Genomic DNA, 19,635 nt, shown 5'->3' with positions numbered 1-19,635 from the left:
AGTACTCTGACTTTGACTGGTTCTGCGTTATCCATGGATTATTTTCACTCCGTCTTACATACTTTTGGTGCAAAATGGTGAAAAACGTGACCCGGTCGTCTTTAGGGTGAAAAAATCATGCAAATTGAGTCATAGCCTAGGAAGTTTTCTACGAATTTATACAGTGAATTCTTAAGAAAGTTCCGTGTTGATTGGGATTTGCATACCATCACGGCAGACCAGATGGATATGTCTCTTACTCATTTTCATATAATACAGCGCAGATGATCCTTCATTTTCTGTTCGCTACCAATTTATAAATATTGGGTCATCCAGTGTCCCCGACCCATGAGAAGAGTTTCCGTATCAGGCGAGCAAAAACCCCTTTTACTAATTTCATCGAGATTAGTTGACGGCCAAATCTACTAATACTGGATTCAACCCTTTCGTGAGCTTCGACTGCTGTGACTAGGAAAGCAAAGGAATTCTGTTCAATTTTCGACTTTAAAAAATGATGATCAAACAGAAACAACGGACGAATAATTACGAGCAAACTATTTTATACCCAGAAAAACGTACAGATTTCAAAACTGCGGAAGCTGACTTCACGGAGGTTGATTATGAACGACTTGGAACAGAATAAAATACCTAATTTTTCAGGCAAAATCAACCTGCTCGTATAATACAATCTTGCAATTTTTATGTAACGGTACTGATCATCACAGATGGATGAACCATCTGTCAAAGCCGCAAGATTTATCAGCGGATGACTTAGCCATGGATGAGAAATCACGACATCACGAAATCAAATTATCAATACTATTCCAACCATATTTGAACTGTTGAAATCAAATAGCTCACTGCAACCATGAAAATAAATTCGAACGTCAAGCATACAAGCGTTTTCGCTAAATTAAAAGTTCGATAATTGAGTTTTTATTTATATATTTTAAAAATGTATATATATATTTTAAAATTATAAATTTAGTTATTAGAACCACTGATTTTCCATTATTAATGTACATATGATTAGCTACTGAGATTCAATAATTGTAAATTGGTTAATAGGTAATAAAATAGTTATTAAAAACTTTCAATGGTGGACAATCTCTGGAAACTTTTGTATTGAAAAGAGCAGTAGTCATTATTTCCATAATAAGCACGAATATCAAATTTTTGTATTAACAGCAGTCTGATATGCATATAAATTATGTTCGTAGAATTTTGATATTTCCGGAAAGCTTGCTCAACAAATGCATTCGTTTCAATTCTCTAGTTTTTGGTAAAACTTGTGTTAGTTAAAACAAAAGTTACTGGTTCTGAGCGCCACTTAGTGGTTCTATCCATCGAACCATAACTATGGAAATAACCGGGAAATACATTAAAAAAAAACCATGTGATCATTGGGCCAGTTATGGTATGGACCAGGTAAAAAAAATCATTGCGACCAGGTTTTCAGACAATCCAACCCCATTATTTGTAAAAATAGGTACCTCATAATTATCACATTTTTGAATTGAGCAAACCGAAAAATTTCGCTTTCACGTACTAGAATTTTTGTGCCAACAAAAAGTAATTACAGGCGGTCGAAATTTATTCAAGCCACACTGCACAAGCGACAATTTCTGCTGGTAGATAATAATAAAATTACATGTGAGGTGAATATATTTTTCACGAGTGGCAATATACGTTGTTTGCTCAGTGACAATTGATAATTTGATCAACCCGACGCACAAAATATATTAATTCTCATGAAGTATCGACCCCTATATAGCGATCCTAGTTCTGATATTGCAAAAATTGGCTCCAGGATATCGAAACATGATTGAACACGTGATCGGTATAATATTAACTGGTTAAATTTTCCGCGTTCTCGCTGTTGTTTTGTAAAAATATTGACACCCTGTGTCACGCTTATGACACTCGTTGTCCAACTTATGAGAATCTACAATGCAAAACTTGCATAAAACGTTGATCCGAGTTCTCGAGGGCCGTATTACTGCATACTGATAGACTCAAGCGATGCGTGTAAGTGGAGCGATAAATGGACAAATAAAATCCTGACTCAGAATGTTACAGGCGTGATTATCATAATTTATTACCTTTTAGTGATGTAGATTATTCCAACTGCACAAAAGTCACTTCAATCAGGTGTTAGTCTCACAATCAACCGGCACACTTCTTGACTTCTCACACACACTCTTGATTTCATCGTCAATGGAACTTGACTCGGTACGGATATTTTCAATTTCGCACGTCGCTTACACGTGTTATCGGCTGACTGACTGATTGTCCGATTCATCGATCAGAGGTGGCTCGTATGTTGTTTCCCTCCCGGCCCCCTCTTTCGGGGGTACGCGGACTTGAGTATGATCAAAATAAACATTCGAGTTACAAGGTATGTCTCGGACTATAGATAATAGATTCATAGGAGGAGGTCCGACTGTACAAAAGAGAGTTTTACAGAAATTGTTTCTACGGAAAGTGAAGCGTGACTTTTCCAGTTTTGGAGTAATACAATCAGTTTTCGCGTTATTCTCAGGGATTGTGCGGGGGGTTTTGCATATACCTAACTAATTTTGTTTAATGTCGTTTTCGACGTGTTATCACAAATTAAACTCATCTTAAAACGATTGAAACCTGGTGTAGTTTGAGTCCTTCCAACAAATTGGACTCCATTGTTGATGTTATAAGTTACTGTGACCCCTAGAAAAACATATAACATTTGGTAGGATCTACGCTTGTCCATCGAAATTTTGAAATCGGAGAGAGACCGTCATTCTCGAAAATCGTGCAAATTGCCACATGGGAGACCTTGATAGAATTCTTTAGTAATATTAGTTTCATCGAAGACTTGGATTGTGCGACATTTGGATTATTATTCCATGAATTTCGTCTTCTGATCTGTGAAAAAAATATTTCTAGATGATCCTGACTGAAGCGACATGTGAGTAGGTATTTAAATGAGATATTTTCCACGAAAAGCTGACGAGCAATTTCGAAAATTGATTTCACCGCTGTAGTTAGGCCGATGACAAACGTTTCTCTTCGGCATGAACAAGCAGGTAGGTATTTTGTCAAAATCTTTTAGAGTGAATAAATATTGTACTCTTTCAGTGATGATGGGTTCTAGATAGTCAATATCGTTAAGATTAAAGTTAAGATAGATTGGTTTTTTGAACCCCGATGCAAACGGACTTCTTGAATTAAAAAAATCGACCAGGCGGTCAATTGTTCTTATGAATTCAACTGTGAGAGTGCAATCACGGAAGTCAGCGAAGTTAGCTTTTTGGAGGAACTCTAACGCATCAGCTGTAGAAGAACTCAATGTTTGGGCAGCTAATTTTACTTTCATAATATTTTTTTTTTCCAATCAATGTGTGTGGAACTCAATTTATTTACCAATTTCAGTTTCAATCTATTCTGCAACAAATAATAATATTTACAATAAAAATATTTCTCATCTCCCAATGCATTTCGCGCAAGCTTTTGTTTTGTAAATCTAAAATATGTAGACATTAATCCTCTTTACAAATTAATGCTGTGTACATTGGAGGTTTTCTAGCAATACTATTTGCAAATGTACAGTGCATAACCTGGTGAATTACTTTATACGTCGTATAATACTGCTGAGTTGTGGTGTGTTTTCGAATACTCACTTGAATAGATGTACACCGCAGCTTCGGTTATTGTTACATCCTTAAATGCAGCAATATACTGTGGCATTATGACGTTTTCGGTACAAATCTTTGATCAGCAACATTTTCACGACCGTAAACACAACGGCGGTGGCAGCTATTGAATGAGAGGTAAAATGGCGGATACCGGAAATACTCTTGAACCACGCACTTTGCTAGCCGCTGTTAGCTAAGATAATATAGAGTTATTATCTTACTTCTAGCTATCTAGTGTATGGCAAAGAGTATGGGGGAAGAGTATGGGATTGAAATCTGTGCATATCGCCATGTGCGCAGAGCCAAGTGGCACGTCACCGATGTAAGTATATTACAAACTTTACCGCCTCAATAATACATACGATTACGCGCATATATTACGACGATGTTTTTTATCCGAGAATTTATAGATTTATAATAAAATAGTTTTCTTAAGGTAAGTTGAACCACAACGGTGCAATATAAAAATTTTCGTTACAGTACCAAACATTTAAAATACATTTTTCGCTACTTTCCATTCTGATTAGAGATTATTTAACTACTGTTGAATTTTCGGAAATGAGCCTGATCTCCAATCGAACACGGTTTAGTTCCTTAACTCATGATGTCGAATTCAATCGGAATATGATTTTGAAGGGCAAAACTCTAGCTTTTTCATTAAGAAGCTCTATAAGACGATTGATAGTCCGTAAAATGTGCGAATTTCGGCCACCATGGGCGCCCTAACTAAGGGAACCCACCAACAACCACCGATTCAATCCATATTTGACACGCGTGTAGGCCATGACTAGCACTCTAACAGGTGCAAGTAGTAAGATGCGCTTCTCAGCCAATTCCGAGAAATCCAATATCGAAATATTCCCTTTCCTTGATGTACTTCGTACGTTAAAAAACCGTCAAAGAGCGCGTGACGCAGCGAGTAAGTGCTCTGTTTCATAACCGCAAGGTCGCTGGATAGAATCTCGATGCTCGCAACTTTTTTTTTATCCTTTACGTTATTCTAAAAACAGATTTATCACGATTGTGCCAATTATTAATTTTTATTAAACAATTATTATCGAAAAAATAATTAGTATTTTTATCACGTCTCCTGTGAAAAATCGAACTTCCTACAAAAATATACAATATTTACTATATATGTACGTTGGAATAATACTTTATTCTTGTACAATGTCAATAATTTTTAATATTTTATTCACACTTGATCATCATTATTCTACATATAAAAGAAAAATTAATAATTGGCACACTCGTGATACATCTGTTTTTAGAATGATGCAAGTGATAAAGATAAAAAAAAAAAGAAAAAGTTGTGAGCACCGAGCTTCGGTCCGGTGACCTTACGGTGATATAACAGTGCGATTACCCGCTACCCTTCCGCGCTCTTCGATAATTTCGTGACGTAGATAGTATTTCAAGGAGAATGAATATTTCGATATCGGATTAGAGTACTAGTCATGGCCTACGCGCGTGACAAATATGGATTGAATCGAGTGCATATAGAGATCCGTTGTACACCTCGAAAACGCGGGGATGCAAAACTTTTACACCGCTCAAGCGATCAGAGTGAAATTTGGACAGTTGATGCCTTATTTTGGCAAAAAGTGGAGCGTCTTTTTACTTTTTCAAAATTTTGAAAAAAAATTTACACATTAGTTACCATCCACAGAAATTGGCCAAATTTTCACAGTTACACTGAACTGATCGAACTATCCGGTATGATGCCGATGATCTGTCAATTTTTTTTCACAATTTTGAAAAAGTAAAAAGACGCTCCACTTTTTGCCAAAATAAGGCATCAACTGTCCAAATTTCACTCTGAGCGCTCGAGCGGTATAGGAGTTTTGCATCTTCGCGTTTTCGAGGTGTACAACGGGTCTTTTATACGGAAAAATCTCTATAGGAAGAAAAATCTCTCCCAACACAGTAATTTTTGTAACTACACCTTTTCTCCATAGTATCTGAAGTGGCGATCTAGTATCTAACTCGTAGTATTTCTGCAGTAAGTTTACCAAAAAACTGTGCTGGTCTCTCGTTTTGACAGAGTTTTAGTGAATTCGACGGTATTTTTTCCGTACATATTATTCGTACAACGTATGCACATGACATATTTGCTACATGCACGTTCAGCTCTTCGACTTTTCGACGAAATTGGGGACATTCGAGAGGTCATATCTTCACGAGTTGATTAATGAAAACAATGGCCACTTTTAGTTACGCGTTGGCTCTACTACTACTAGCTGCTCACCATGCGTTGCAGGTATGATTGGATTGCCCTTTGTAGTTTGATGACGTAACTTGTATTTACTCCAATCAGATCAAAATCAAAGTGCATGCTTTCCTGTTACTTTTTCTAGAAGTCTTTATCCAGCGATTCGACATACAGAGCCGCCGTTGTAGAAATGAAATCAGTTGAGGACATATTCAAGCCAGTGCAAGTAATGAAAGCGAATGAAATTAAAATTCTGAACTTCATAGATCAAGCCGCTGAAAAGGTAGGTAGTGATAAGACTATCAATTAACATGAGGGAGTATGGATTGCAGCTCCTACGCAACATGACCGACTCGTTGGCAAGCTTGCTTCATATAACTTTTACAGAATGTGGATATCTTGGTCTTCCCTGAATTGCCACTGACATCGCTGGCATTTCCATCGAGGAGATATTTACTCCCGTGGACGACTGTGCTCCCTGATCCTTCTCAATATTACAAGCCTTGCACTAATTTCAGCATTGCTGTGATTGAGGTAAGTCAGCTGGAGGGAGAGGACCGTTTCAAGTTCGTTTCTCCCGAACCACTCCGAAAGGTTTGTCTCCACAAGTGGAAACAAATAATCAAAATTAAATTGAATTAAATAAAAACGTACGAAATTGACAGTTAAATGTATGAGAGACGGGCTTGTCGAAACGATACCCTCTCAGTCAGGACCGTCCAGTCAAATCAGAGACCGTCCAGACAAGATCAAATCGAGCCAGCTATGGACATGATTGTTTTCACATCTGTCATGTTATACGCATACATGAACCCACCGTGAAAGGGAAAGTCACCTTAATAAATGTTCCAGTCAATCAGAAGTATCTCTTGCGCAGCTAAGAGAAAGAGAATCTACGTAGTGATCAACGTGATTGAACAGGAGGTTTGTTCAACCGCCGGATGTCCACCTGACGGATATTTGTTGTATATCAGCAACGTTGTATTCGACAGAGAAGGAAGAATAATCTCAAGGTCCAAGCTGCTAATTTTTACCGTCGTGATGATACTTTTTAACCTTCTATCCCCACTGTGTACACTTTCGTGCTAAGCGGATATTGCAAAGCTCGCATTATAGCTAGCTTTAAGATTTTTTTTCGAAGAATCAGCAAAATATTTCTATCCAAAACCTATTCGAATATAGAAAACATATTCTTGTCTGTATTCAAGAATTTTTTGAAATTTTTTTCGGGCACATCCGGGCACTACAGAGTGTCAACAGTGGGAACGATGTATCACGAAATAAAATTGGGGATGAAGGGTTAAAAGTATGGTGCGATTAGAACTTTAATACGGAGAAAACAATGCACATTTTTTTACCACGCGTTTCAGAAAATTGTCCGGTAGGAGTGCCGGCAAAATGAGACCTTACACCTCTAACCTATCATGATAGAAACTGCCTTTCACCTACAGTCATATTAACAGGTAAAAAATTTTTCTGTGTGCTAGGGCCCGGAAGAACCATCTAATTCACGAAAATGGAAACATAAACGTAAAGACACCCCAAAACGAAACCTTCACGACGGACTTCGGCGTGACTTTTGGTCACATTATCTGCTACGATATCATGTTCCAAAGGCCCTGGTTGGATGTTAGAAGGAAGCTCAATGTCACGGACTTTGTTTTCACCTCAGGATGGTTTACCGGAATGCCGTTCAAAAATTGTTAGTTTTTCTTTCCCAACAAAGTTTTAAAAAATATTCAAATTTCAGTCAAGTAGTTCAGACACCGGGTACGAACACTTTCGTTCAGTGTTTGCCCGGAAAATGTTATTTCCAAGGCGTTCAATCCCTCCACCTCAGAAATTCTTCGCTATAATAAGACAACGAAAACTATCTGAAAATGATTCTTGTTTGCTGTTTGTACAATAGATCTTGACTTTTGCTCACCTCACAGCGCTGCAGGTACAAGCTGGCTTTTCTTATGCGGAGGATGTAAACATGCTGGCTGCTGGATACAACGCTGTCCGTGGAGGGCTTACCGGGAGTGGCATTTACTTAGGTAGTTGCACGGCTAAGGAGTATTCAAAAATTGATTAATATCACATAGAGACATCAAAAGAATATCAATCGAGCTGAGAATAAAAGCTAAATATTGGCTTCCAAATTAAGTCAATTTAAAGAAACGAAACGTGCGCTAGCTCTGTTCGAGAACTGAAATTCTAGAACAAATTATGTCAAGGAGTTATAAAATATATTTACAAATTTATGTATGCAACCGCTCCACTAATTGCTTCGACACCGGTATTTCAGGGCGTCAAGGCATCGCTAGTGCATTAATGGCATTCGATGATCACGAGGAACTGGTGATAGCGGACGTACCGAAGAAGTCGCAAAATACCGTGGCAAATGCGTCCCGACAGAGTGATCAAGGATACAAAATTCGCAACGGGTTTCGTCGTAGGAAAGAATCTGAACGTTTAATCATGAAGTACGAAACGTTGGCCAATGCTACGATGAAAATGATCGTAGAGAATGGATATACGACGCAGACATTGCACCACGAAGGAATTGAATGTGAATTCAAAGTGAATCTTACGAACCTGAATCCACCAACGATATATCGATTGATCGCTTTCGACGGCACTCGTCTGGATGGTAAGACAGTAAGATGCGGCAACAGGAATTGCGCGATCCATCAGTGCGCCAATGAAACGATCGAATCATGTGGGGCCATTCGGAATTCGTCGGGGATCTTCACTTTCATTGAGGTCGAGTCGACGCACATCGACAACAACAATACCACAATGATACCAAGTACTGTGCTAACGGATTTGTTCCCACTCGAGAATTGGACATTTGATCAACACACGTCGGGGCGCCATGTTCACACGAAGATATCTCTAGAGACACCGTCAGAAAACGTAGTGACTTTCGGAGTCTGGGGCAGAAACTTTGAGCGAGATGAACGCATCGGTGCAATCCATGTTACTTATTAGCATGTATATATTGTATATGTATTATTCACTCTTTCCTGGCGCGTTTCAAAATTTTTATTGCAGTTCAACACATTCAGGTAGCGATAAAAAAAATTTCTCGCAACCATTACGGATTGAAAATTACATACACTGTTAAACCAGATGAAACTTTTTCAACCATACTCATTAGTAATTTTTGGCAGCGATGTATCTGCTTTTACACAATGCCATCCAGGCCTATATGCCTGCGTGGTGATCTGGAAAAATGACGAAGTTTGCGAGTAGGTGAAATGAATATGTGAATAGGAATGTAACAGTAATTGAAAATGGCAATATATTTTCAACATCATGGTATAATAGTAAACAATATTATTATGGGAAATGGCGGGAAAAATTTTGTATAGATACTATTAGAATATTCAATTCTTAAGTTTACAGTAGGCGTTGTAACCCAAGATCAATCGATTCAACAATTTTTAAATTTAACAGGAGGTTTGACGCTCGCAGTTTTCACTGACGCATAACATTTTTTAGGATTTTCCAGGGGGGTTTTCCGACCCGTAAATTTACGTATATTATCGATGTGTGTCAATTCGAAACGCACTTATTCATGTAGTATACTGTAGTTGAGCCTCTGAAAGCTTGTGCGCGATAAAAACGAAACGCAAAAACAACTCTAAGCAGAATCCTAAAAAAATGTACAACTAAACCTTTGTACATACATACATATATAATTATATACGTATGTAAATAATCACAATGCAGTACGATGTTATGTTTCAACATCATTCACTCGATATGTATTGCATTATACACAATTCCTTTCATATCCGATTTCCTTACTCTCTTTCCTTTTTTATTTCATTTCATCCGTCTTCTTTTATAAAATTGATATGAATAACTGCCGATGTCGATGCAATCGAAAATATTCGCTAGTCTTTTCTTGAACACAATGCATAAAATATTTACACACGGCTTTTGAATATATCTACAATCTGCATTCTGCATAATGCTTGCGTTTTATCCCTTATTGTCTACTGTACTTTAATAATTATTACTAAGTCAATTGATTAACAATACGTATGTCTATAGTGTAAATACAGATTGACACTATCTAATATTAGATTTAAAGTCTATTAGCTTTAATAGAGGCATTACAATGGTTATTGCAAGATATCGTAACTTTTTTTTCTATGTCCTAGGTATTTGAGTGAATTTCATTTCGTGTAACTAAGTTACGGTTATATAATTACTATGTTTACTCGAAAATTCGTGAAAAAACTGTTAAACATGAGAAATTCAATAAAATTCATGACCTATTATTAGTGGAGTTGAATAATCATGTATATACGGTCATCCTATATCAAACGGTGCAGCCGTTTCATGCTGTATGAATTTGTTGACACACATTAATTTTCAAAGGTTTATTTCAAAAGTAAAATTTCTTGTGTGAAATTGCCTGAAGAATACGATTCCAAAATTCCGTATGAAATGAGCAACTTTGCAGTTAACTCACCCTTATTGTAGACAAAAGTTTAAAATTGAAATCTCCGAAAAGTTATTTTCTGACAGATTTAATATTTGGTAGACACGTTACTTATTACTAGGGGAAGATAAGAAAAAAATTAGCCGCTTCGGAAATATAGGCGAAGAACGACTGCACAATTTTATATGAAATGAGCCTCTAATACTTAATAAAAATACACGCATAAAACGTGGGGGGAAAAAATTAAGGAAATAAATAATTGATAATATTTTAGGATCAGAGAAACTTCAATTGGGAAGACTGACTTCGTTTTTTTTTTAATTGAGTTAATTTTTTGTTTCTCCCTAAAGTTGGGCTAACTACTGTCACTGCTGCACTAATACGCTTGCAATAGTGAGACGAGGAATTAGAGCTTTTCTGATTATAAGTGCAATATGTATGTCTATGCACTGCCAAGTGGAGTAGATTATCAACCCAATCTTCTAGTGGATGAAAATCTGCTTGTGTTTAAGCTTGTCCATCTGTCTGTTTTCTACATCAATTTTGATTAGCTGCCGCAATCTTATTTTTACGTTCAACAGTAGAAATGAATTTGACAAAACGGAAAAATACTGGTCACTGCCACGTCGTCGATATAAGAACACTTCCTTGAATTCCACCTCAACGAGGATTTGTAAAATCGTTTTCGTATAGTTGTTATTAAAAATATTTTCATTCTTCTTTTCGAACGCCAATAAATGACTCACGCAAAGGCATTACCAACGGTTCAGTTTCTCTTATCGGCATACTGCCTTCAGATTGAATAGTCTGTTTGCCATCTTCCGGTATATCACTTGTGGTCAGGCTTGCAGTTAAATTATTGTAATTCACCGAGCTATCTTCAACAGCTACTAAAGGCACCCTCAGCATTTGGTCATCTTTTATATTCAAATATCCAGGAAAACGTTCCATACTTTTATCATCATTAGTCGGTGAGTCCTCTGTGCATGACGCGAGGTTTTCACGACTTAAAGACACGTTTGTTATATGATCGCTTAAATCTTTCATAGTTTTGCACATTCTGGAGGATTTCACAGAGTCATTTGCAGAAAGTTTATTCATTTCTAATACACGATGTGTTTTGATTGAATCTCCATTTCCAATTACTAGACTCGAGTTATATCCACTTAAGTCTCTGTCGGATTCTACGAAACCGTGCACCGGGTTGTTGAAATTTAAATGAAATGGCAAGGATCTCGCAGTTTCGCTATTATTTCTTGACAAATTATTTTTCGACGACTCACCTAGTAAGCTCAGGTCCAAAACTGTTTTGGAGCTAAGCCTCTGCAAGGTAGAATCCATGTCTTGATTGGTCAACGAATTTATCCCAACTGGAATTGACTTCTGAACCGAATTATCATTCTTACTTACCCTAGTTTCACCTGAGCATGAGATTTTCAATTCCGAGTCTAAGAAAGAAGATTCTGGTTCCAAGTTTTTCGATATTTGTGATTCGTACCGCTTGTTGACTGGAAAATTTGTACTCATTTTCGAATCAAAGTTATTACCGATATTGTTTAGTGTTCCTTTAGGATTTAGACCACTGTGACTATCAGATAACAAGGCAGGAACCTCTACGCTTGTGGTGTTCTTCAAAACTGAAACCGTATCTTGAATACCGTTAGTGATTTGACCATTCAAAATTGTACCAGGGTAATCAGAGCTTCGCACAATTCGATCTGTACACTGAGCTTGAACGTCGCGACGATTTTCTATCAAGAGCGAATCTGTTTCTGTATACTCCGGCTCGAAATTTTGCGAATGCGACGTTATGTTTCTGCAGATAGCAAAATTCCCGACAGAATCATTACTACTAGAGTCCGAATTGCTGCTAGTATTAAGAGCTGTACTAGTGGAAGTATTCAATGTCGTATTCGACGTGTTATCACAAATTAAACTCATGTTAAAACGATTGAAACCTGGTGTAGTTTGAGGCCCTGGTATCTGACCACTCGAAAAACAATGAACACTTGTCGAGTTAAGATTGTTCGGATAATTACAAGCAATCCGAGACCCCGTACCTTCGTTGTTAATAAATTCCGTAGTTAAACTATGACTATTTGCCCGCTGGACTTCATTGGAATTCAAGTTTGACACGATCGGAGCGTCAAGCAGATTTTCGCGGGATACGTACGGAGGTGGAGGGCCTTCCCTTGGGGGAACGGGTGCAATTTCAGAATACGGTGGTGGCTCTACAGGCCTTCCAACAAATTGGACTCCATTGTTGATGTTATAAGTTACTGTGACCCCTAGACAAACATATAACATTTGGTAGGATTTATTAGGCAATAAATGCAGATATTTTCTAAAGTTGAATTTTTCTTACCTCCTTGGTTGTTAATATCCGCGGTTCTATTTAAGTACACATCAAGGTCATACAATGGGACGCTATGACGTGGTCGCGACCCTGGATTTCTCACTTGTTGCGGACATCTCGAATTCATAGCACGTTTCATATGAACTCTACATATCATTATAACTAGTATTGTAACAATAAACATGAATGCCATTGCGCAACCTGAAATGTAAATATTAATTCAACGCAAGTAACAATCATATGATATCAGATGACAAATGTCGATAAAAACTATAATCACTTTTAAAATCAAATTTCAGACCAAAACAGGCACCATAAAATTACATTCAGAACAGCACAGAGTACAGAAAGAAGTTGACCTCACCAATGACAGTGTAGATGGTAGTTTGCAGAAATCCCATATCATTGAACCGCTGCTGGTCGGTAGAAATAATTCCAGGTGGATCCGGACGAACGATTGGCAAGCTTGCGTTACAGTTACCAAGATCACAACACCAAGCAGGTGGCATACAACGTTTCCCACAGAATATCTTTCCAAAACATGGTTTCGGACCGCAGCCAGCGACGGCTGATTCGTCCTCTCCATCCTCGCAGTCGGCCATGCCGTCGCACAGATATCGCCGACTGATACAAAGGGACGAGTAGCACCTGAACCAGTTTGTACCACATGTTCCGACCTCTGGAAAAACATCCGGACGATAAATTTTCTACATTTGTCTGAAATCAAAGCCACACTTACGGTTTTTTACTGACAAATGGATCTCCGCAGACACCTTAGGCTGTCTTGACGCGTTCAACGAAATGGCATGACAGCTGTAATCTCCAGCATCTGCTTCCGCGAGGCTCTCAAACCAGAGCCAAGCGCTGTTCTCATTCTGGCCACGTTTGAACCTAATTGCAGTTTGAATTGTATAAAAATGAGAAAATTGCAAGAGAGTTGTTAACTGATAAATATTATCAGGAACATTCACTGACCGATTATCATTGGAATTCAAAGCTTTCCAGTCAACGATGTAAGTTGGCAGTGGATCTTCATATGGTAATGGAATGTCATTCCTCTCCGTTTTTTGATAAACAATTCGACACGTCAAATTTAAAGATTCAGATTCTTTCTTAAGAATAATCGGCCTGATTCCCACATCTTCGATCGGTTTCGGCGATACAACCAGCTTCACTATGTGTCCTGCGGTATTGTTCATCCGGTCTGAACCTAATGATTAAATAAAGAACATATTTTCTTAAATAATACATTTTTTACGAATTTTGTAAGTTTGACATCCGATTAAAACTTTTTCAAGGTTGAGAATGTTCCAAAATAATCCAAGCTAAAAAGTGGAGCACTTCACACTTTGCAGACATTTTTCAGTCTCCATAAGATTTGTTGATAAAGCATGGTTCAAAAGAAAATGTACTATAGTCGAAAGAGTGTGAAAATCCAATGTTCTCAAGAAAATGAATAAAATTGGAAAGGGCGAGGAAGCCTGTGCCATCTGGTCCGTTATAAACAATTATCTGAGGTATATCGTATTACGGTATAAATTAGCACTGCTCATGACCCAGATCAGAGAATGAAGACCGTAAGTCCAACAAGTGTTGTTTACAGAAACATAATCCCAGGCGACGCAAGCTTGTAATTCATTCTAACATGAATAAAGTTGCATAGGTTGAAAAGAGCGAAGACCTAGAAGTGTTTTCACATTTTGTTATTGTAATGATGCTAGATGAACTGCATAGTTAAGAAATAAAAGAATTCAGTAAAATGAAACATGTTTCAGGAGCGAGAATATTATTATCACGGGATAAAGTTTTATTTAGTTAACCTTAAAACGTCAGGGACTTATTTCGCGTTAATTTGAAATGAAATTTTACTCACATTGTAGCTTTTTCACCGTCCACAAAAGGATCAGTACGAATGCAGTGAAATACTGCATTCTGGTGCATCATAACATCAGCATTGCGCAATTACAAGAGCAGTGAGTTCATTTTTATGGAAAAAACAACAATGCACAATTGTTGGGACACTGTTTGTCGAAAGGCTGTCAAATGTTTTGAAGTGTCGAACGAACGTTTAAATGATGCTGGACGAAACTGAATTGTTGATTTTCATAAACCAATCAATTTTGGTTACAAAAATTCGTCAAACGAGTCTCTTTCTAATAAAATTCAACGCCGATATGACACTGTAATATAATTCTAACCGCTAGATTCAAGTATATCGATTTGAGGTTAGGTTTAACGTTCGTTTTCTGAACGCGACGGCAGCAGGAGTTAGTCGTGAATAAACTCCCAGAATGCTCCTCGGTTAGAGAGGGAAACAGCGTATTATTCGATTTTCATTTCCAAATTGTCTGACAGTGAAGCCAGAATCCTGACGATTCGTTTCACGTTTTCATTTCATACAAATTTATTCTTCTCTCAATACTTATGATAACACGTAACAGCACTCTATTTATTTCTAAACTAATCTCATTTATTATTTGTAATATCTTATGACGCTTTTGAGAGGTTTTTTTCTTCAACTAAAACGTATAAATTTGTTACTACGTGGTATAGGTTTGTTTTGTTTATTTTTTTTTTCTTGTCTTCCTCAACCTCTCTCCCTCTCTTTCTTTATATAGGTACAATGGCTTTTAAGTTTATGTATTAATTATTTAATATAATTAGGTACATTTTATCTCTACTTGAGTATTATACTCATATCATTCGTCTCTCGCATACCATTTGAATTATGACATTTTCATCACATTGTAATGTCAAGTAAGCATATTTCTTTTAATTTTTTTCATTTTATTCTTAACAGATTTAAACGTTTAGTAATTTAGCGTTAATAAACAAAACCAATCACTAAAACGTTTTTTTTTTAAATTTGATACTACTTTAACCAAGTGACAAAAAATAATTTACCACACAATTGAGTTTTAAATCGAATAAATGCCATCACAACCATAATCTATGATTTCACTACATCAATGTATTACACATGTTTACAAAAAAGTAAACAACCTACGAGATCCGGAAGCACTGTTCCGTTCGATCATTGTAATCAAACGAATGGGCACCATGAATTTGTTATTTAAAAAAAAAATTTGTTGTCGTTTCTATAAAATATTTGTCACTCAAACTTTCACACTTTGTATTATTATATATAATCTGTTATACTTTATCATTATATTATATATTATATGTTAGCGTCATCATTATTCTTTCATTTTTATCCTTCTTTATTTCATAACTGTCATATTCAATTTCACCGTCTATTGAATAGCCCTGACTATACTAAATTACAAATGGTCCCATTTCCTAACGGCGATACACTATACACTACTTTCACCCCTGCCGACCATCGTGATCGGATAAACGTACTTCTTTCGTTTCGCGTTGAAGAAAGGCGAATTGTGCTGCGCGTGTGGAGGCGTTGGCGACAGCCCGTGAAGAAGGGGCAGAGAGGCGTCTCCGCCGAGTTTGGGAGGATCAAGTTTCCGTTTCCATTCGACCCCCAGGTCGATCGCCGGCGTCATCAGACCCTTGCACTCCGGGGAACTTCGGACACTCAGAAAGACTTCGTTGCTGCTTTCCCGTTGGCCGATCGAATCCTATAATTATCACACGTAGAAACTAGTTACAGCCAAGAACTGAGAAGTTCAACGTTCTGTAATTTGATATTACGATGTACGATATTTGGAATCTTACCTGTGCTTCGTAGAAGTCCAAACTCGATCCGTTTGTGTCGTGTTCTTCCTTGGTGAAGTCGTCTTGGACCCTGTGCGAAGTGTGAGATATTCTCGAGGATGGCGAGGACGAATTTTCAGAAATATCGTCCCTGCAGCAGGCTGCAGTACAAATTCTATGTTCTCTGGCAAAAGAGAAATATTTTTTTTTTTTTGCTCCGTTGCAACATTAAGATACAACATTCGTGAGTACCTATAGTAAGTACCGATTTCTGTCGCGTGAATGAACTCTACAGTTGCTAGTTTCAAGCCTTTTGAGATAAGGCCACACGTGCGTTTTAACCGAACACTTCCCGACCAACTCGAAGAAATTATATCTATTTATATAATGCATTGTATGCGTGTACGTTTTAATGTATTGTTACCCAATTCTACATCAACTAGAACCCGCCGTTTCTTAGTGTTAAAAATTTAACATGTTTCACCTATTACTTGTTTGTTACGTATAGAATTTCAATTCAAACAGGAAAGAATGAATCTTGTGTTCTCCGAATCAACATTAGCGACAATTTGATGATTTTGTACAGAGGTATATAATTTTCAGATCGAACGTTTTTGAAGTAAACTACATATAACCGCTATTTCTCGCGTCAAGTTATTATTCTCGCTGATTTCTGCATTCTTTGCGAATTAAACTATACACCTGCAGCTATGTAAATTCACCCCAGAAAGTCATATCTATTCCAATTTTATTTCACTTACACACCGCGAGTCACGATACCAGTATAATACCAAGAAGTGTATTGAAGTACCAAAAAAAGTAACAATAACGGCAATGTCTAATTGCAATTATACCTCCTAACAATGACCGAGTCTCTTCTCCTCGGTACCGGAGGCGGAAGTCCGGCGCCAAGACTTTTGGCGCTCTCGTAGCTCGCCTCGCTATTTCCACTGCTATGACTGCCGTTAGTTTCCTCTTTGAGGAAGTAATTCTTCGCGGACAACATCGCAAAGTGTAGATTATTCTTGAGGTCGTCAGCGGCGGTGGATAAGTTCCCAGGAATCTTAGGTGTCCGCCTCATCGGTCGCGGGGGAGGAACAGGGGACGGAGGATCGCTCGAAGCTTCGGACAAAGTTTCCGGCGTGGCCAAGGGCGCCAAAGCTCGAATATTGTCCCACTCTCCCAAGTTTCGGGATCTGTAGAAACAAGTGTTAGTTCGGTCGAAGGTTACGCGAGATGAGTACTCAGGATTGCAGGGCGAACGGTAAGAAGGTTGCTAAGAAATCTCGACTCATTATACGCACGATGGTGATTCGACAGAAAAATAAGAGAAAAAAAGAAGAAATGTGTAACGCAAGCGTGCGAAGATCATTCGCCAAAGGCGTGTTAAACTGCGTGCACGAAGGATGATTCTAGCCTAATTGTAAGTGCGGGTGCAGTTTGTAGTTTATACGGGGATGCGGGACCGCCTCGATCCCTGCTGCCTCGAGATTTCGGGTATAACGGAGCTTCCGGTTCTTACAATTTTCCCTCGTTCGTTCTCCTATCAGCAGCACCGACGTATTCCCAGCGCAGTCCTCTCGAGACTTGCCTGGACTGCAGCAGCCCCGCGTCCTGAGGGAACTCGGGGGGTCTATGGAGGGACGTGAAGCTCGTTTCCAGGCACAATCTGTGCGGGGGCGTTCCTGCGGATGTTTTAAGCTTGGCGGGACTCGGCGGGGACAGCAAGGCCCTCATCTCCGGCTCGATCTCGACCTCCTGGACCTCGACGGCCTCCCGGACCTCTGAGGCCTCCGCCGAAGACGTATGCGCCGACGTTCCGGTCCTCTGTGGCTTCGCTGGACCCAGCGTCGTTATAACCTGGGATAATTTCATTAGAGTTTCTTGGGAGACGCCCCATTTTACCGGGTCGCAAAGCGCCGGAGCAACGAGATCTTTTCCACGAATTTAATGAGTATCTGCACCTCGCGGGGGACACGTTGGGATTTAATATATAGCGACGGGTAGAGTGTCGATCGTTATTCGAATATCGTCGCGCAGATTTTTACGGGTTTAATGTTTTCATTCTTTAGTTCGTGGTATACTTGGTACGAAGTGAGAAATTCTATTTTAAACTATAATAGTCTTTTTATCAGATACGACTCTCTTGGATTTGAATGTTTGCTGTCTCCAGGAGTACGTTACTCGGTATATTGAAAGCCAATTATTGTAATCGTTCAGGTATATCGTTTAATTTCTTTTGGTAAAAAATGAAAAATTTAAATTCAAACTATTACCCGCCTTCTTACCGGATGGAACGTTATAGCATATGCCAAACATGGTACAAATCGATATGTTCCATTCAAAAAGCCCGTGTGATCTGAGAAATTCTTGCAAGTCGTTGCTGACTTTGAAGTTATAGCAGAGGGTTTCATGTTTCTACAGGGTGAGTAAAGTTTTATAACTTGGCAATAGGAAAAAGTTTTTCAAACTCAAGCCGGGATTCTCTAAATCTTTTTCGAACATCGCGAACTAATTTCCCCATATTTTGCGAACTCTAATTCTCCGTACGAAGGTCAGCAGCTCTCTGTATGGAACTTCTCCAGATAACAGAAGGCCATTTGAATTTTTTTTAGAAAGGATTTACGATAACCATTAAAGCGCTAAACGAGATAAAAATTATTTACCACCGGCAAAGTTTTTATTTCAAATAGCAACTCACTGCTTGTAATTTGCAAACATGAATAAGAATGCCAATTTGAATTATGACCAATCAGCAGTACGTTTACGTTTACAATCCTGACTGCAACGATCGTTACGTATATTTTTCCACAACTCGTGTCAATAAATTATACCGAACGATTAAATATAGATGAGTAATGACACTTTTGAAACATACCGGTAGATACACGTTTATAACATTAAAGTATATTTATCAAAGGGAATACCAATCGTGATTAAACATTAGCATTGATTAGTTGCAGTGAGTGTCGATGACCTGAGTGATATGTAGGTGAATTTTTGCATGCAGCGAAAATATAAATGTGCCAGGTAATGTAAAACGATGAAGCCAACAAGCCGTGTAGAATAAATTTGAACTTACTGCAACTAAGATATCAACGATATGATAGTGATACCAAAAAAAAAAAAAAAAAAAAACGAAAAGGTAGAGAAACTAAATACAATAAACATCCAATTCTTACGGCATAATGCTCATTCCCATGCCTGATCGACATCGAACAACTTTACGTATATATCTACTCGTTACTTTTTCTCTGGTATAACATGTTACTCTTGTACACATTTCTGTCCGTGTATTGTACAA

General features: G+C 38.1%; 3 protein-coding genes across 14 annotated transcripts in view; 1 reads left to right on the top strand and 2 right to left on the bottom strand.

Annotated features, from left to right (window-relative positions):
• Positions 1–5,853: 5,853 nt before the first annotated feature.
• Positions 5,854–8,841, top strand: LOC124409076 (vanin-like protein 1). The gene is made up of 8 exons (XM_046886468.1): positions 5,854–5,913; positions 6,011–6,148; positions 6,253–6,399; positions 6,718–6,903; positions 7,236–7,246; positions 7,353–7,567; positions 7,800–7,904; positions 8,156–8,841. The coding sequence occupies exons 1-8, from the start codon at positions 5,854–5,856 to the stop codon at positions 8,839–8,841; spliced, it is 1,548 nt and encodes a 515-aa protein (XP_046742424.1).
• A 290-nt stretch (positions 8,842–9,131) lies between these two features.
• Positions 9,132–15,806, bottom strand: LOC124408921. 2 transcript variants are annotated; one of them, XM_046886225.1, is made up of 6 exons: positions 14,536–15,806; positions 13,638–13,872; positions 13,402–13,553; positions 13,027–13,341; positions 12,672–12,863; positions 9,132–12,594 (listed from the first exon to the last, which is right to left on the bottom strand). In XM_046886225.1, exons 1-6 carry the CDS (start codon positions 14,591–14,593, stop codon positions 11,018–11,020), a joined length of 2,529 nt encoding a protein of 842 aa, XP_046742181.1. In that variant the 5' UTR covers positions 14,594–15,806; the 3' UTR covers positions 9,132–11,017. The 2 variants fall into 2 exon arrangements, with proteins under 2 accessions (XP_046742181.1, XP_046742182.1); XM_046886226.1 differs by having other exon boundaries at positions 13,027–13,338.
• A 47-nt stretch (positions 15,807–15,853) lies between these two features.
• LOC124408801 (diacylglycerol lipase-alpha) overlaps positions 15,854–19,635 on the bottom strand; it is a 41,213-nt gene continuing 37,431 nt past the window's right edge. For 4 of the 11 annotated variants that reach the window (XM_046885999.1, XM_046885996.1, XM_046886000.1 and 1 more), the window contains 4 exons: positions 17,854–18,191; positions 17,186–17,527; positions 16,353–16,515; positions 15,854–16,255 (listed from right to left, as the gene is read on the bottom strand). In XM_046885999.1, the coding sequence (XP_046741955.1) occupies positions 15,977–16,255; positions 16,353–16,515; positions 17,186–17,527; positions 17,854–18,191 (1,122 nt within the window). In that variant the 3' untranslated portion in view covers positions 15,854–15,976. Of the gene's footprint in view, positions 16,256–16,352; positions 16,516–17,185; positions 17,528–17,853; positions 18,192–19,635 lie in introns of those variants that run through there. The other 7 variants (XM_046886001.1, XM_046886002.1, XM_046886004.1 and 4 more) reach the window with 6 other exon arrangements.

This window comes from Diprion similis, chromosome 8 (assembly GCF_021155765.1).
Source record: "Diprion similis isolate iyDipSimi1 chromosome 8, iyDipSimi1.1, whole genome shotgun sequence".
NCBI classification, from domain to species: Eukaryota; Metazoa; Arthropoda; class Insecta; order Hymenoptera; family Diprionidae; genus Diprion; species Diprion similis.
This window is presented reverse-complemented; position numbering and strand designations above follow the sequence as displayed.

Excerpts from the sequence above, each read along its gene's own strand:
- LOC124409076 (XM_046886468.1), top strand. The coding sequence starts at position 5,854 with ATGGCCACTTTTAGTTACGCGTTGGCTCTACTACTACTAGCTGCTCAC. Across the intron at positions 6,400-6,717 it reads TCAGCATTGCTGTGATTGAG|TCAATCAGAAGTATCTCTTG; the intron begins GTAAGTCAGCTG and ends TAAATGTTCCAG. Across the intron at positions 7,905-8,155 it reads CGGGAGTGGCATTTACTTAG|GGCGTCAAGGCATCGCTAGT; the intron begins GTAGTTGCACGG and ends CCGGTATTTCAG.
- LOC124408921 (XM_046886225.1), bottom strand. The coding sequence starts at position 14,593 with ATGCAGTATTTCACTGCATTCGTACTGATCCTTTTGTGGACGGTGAAA. Across the intron at positions 13,554-13,637 it reads TTGAATTCCAATGATAATCG|GTTCAAACGTGGCCAGAATG; the intron begins GTCAGTGAATGT and ends AACTGCAATTAG. Across the intron at positions 13,342-13,401 it reads CCATTTGTCAGTAAAAAACC|AGGTCGGAACATGTGGTACA; the intron begins GTAAGTGTGGCT and ends ATGTTTTTCCAG.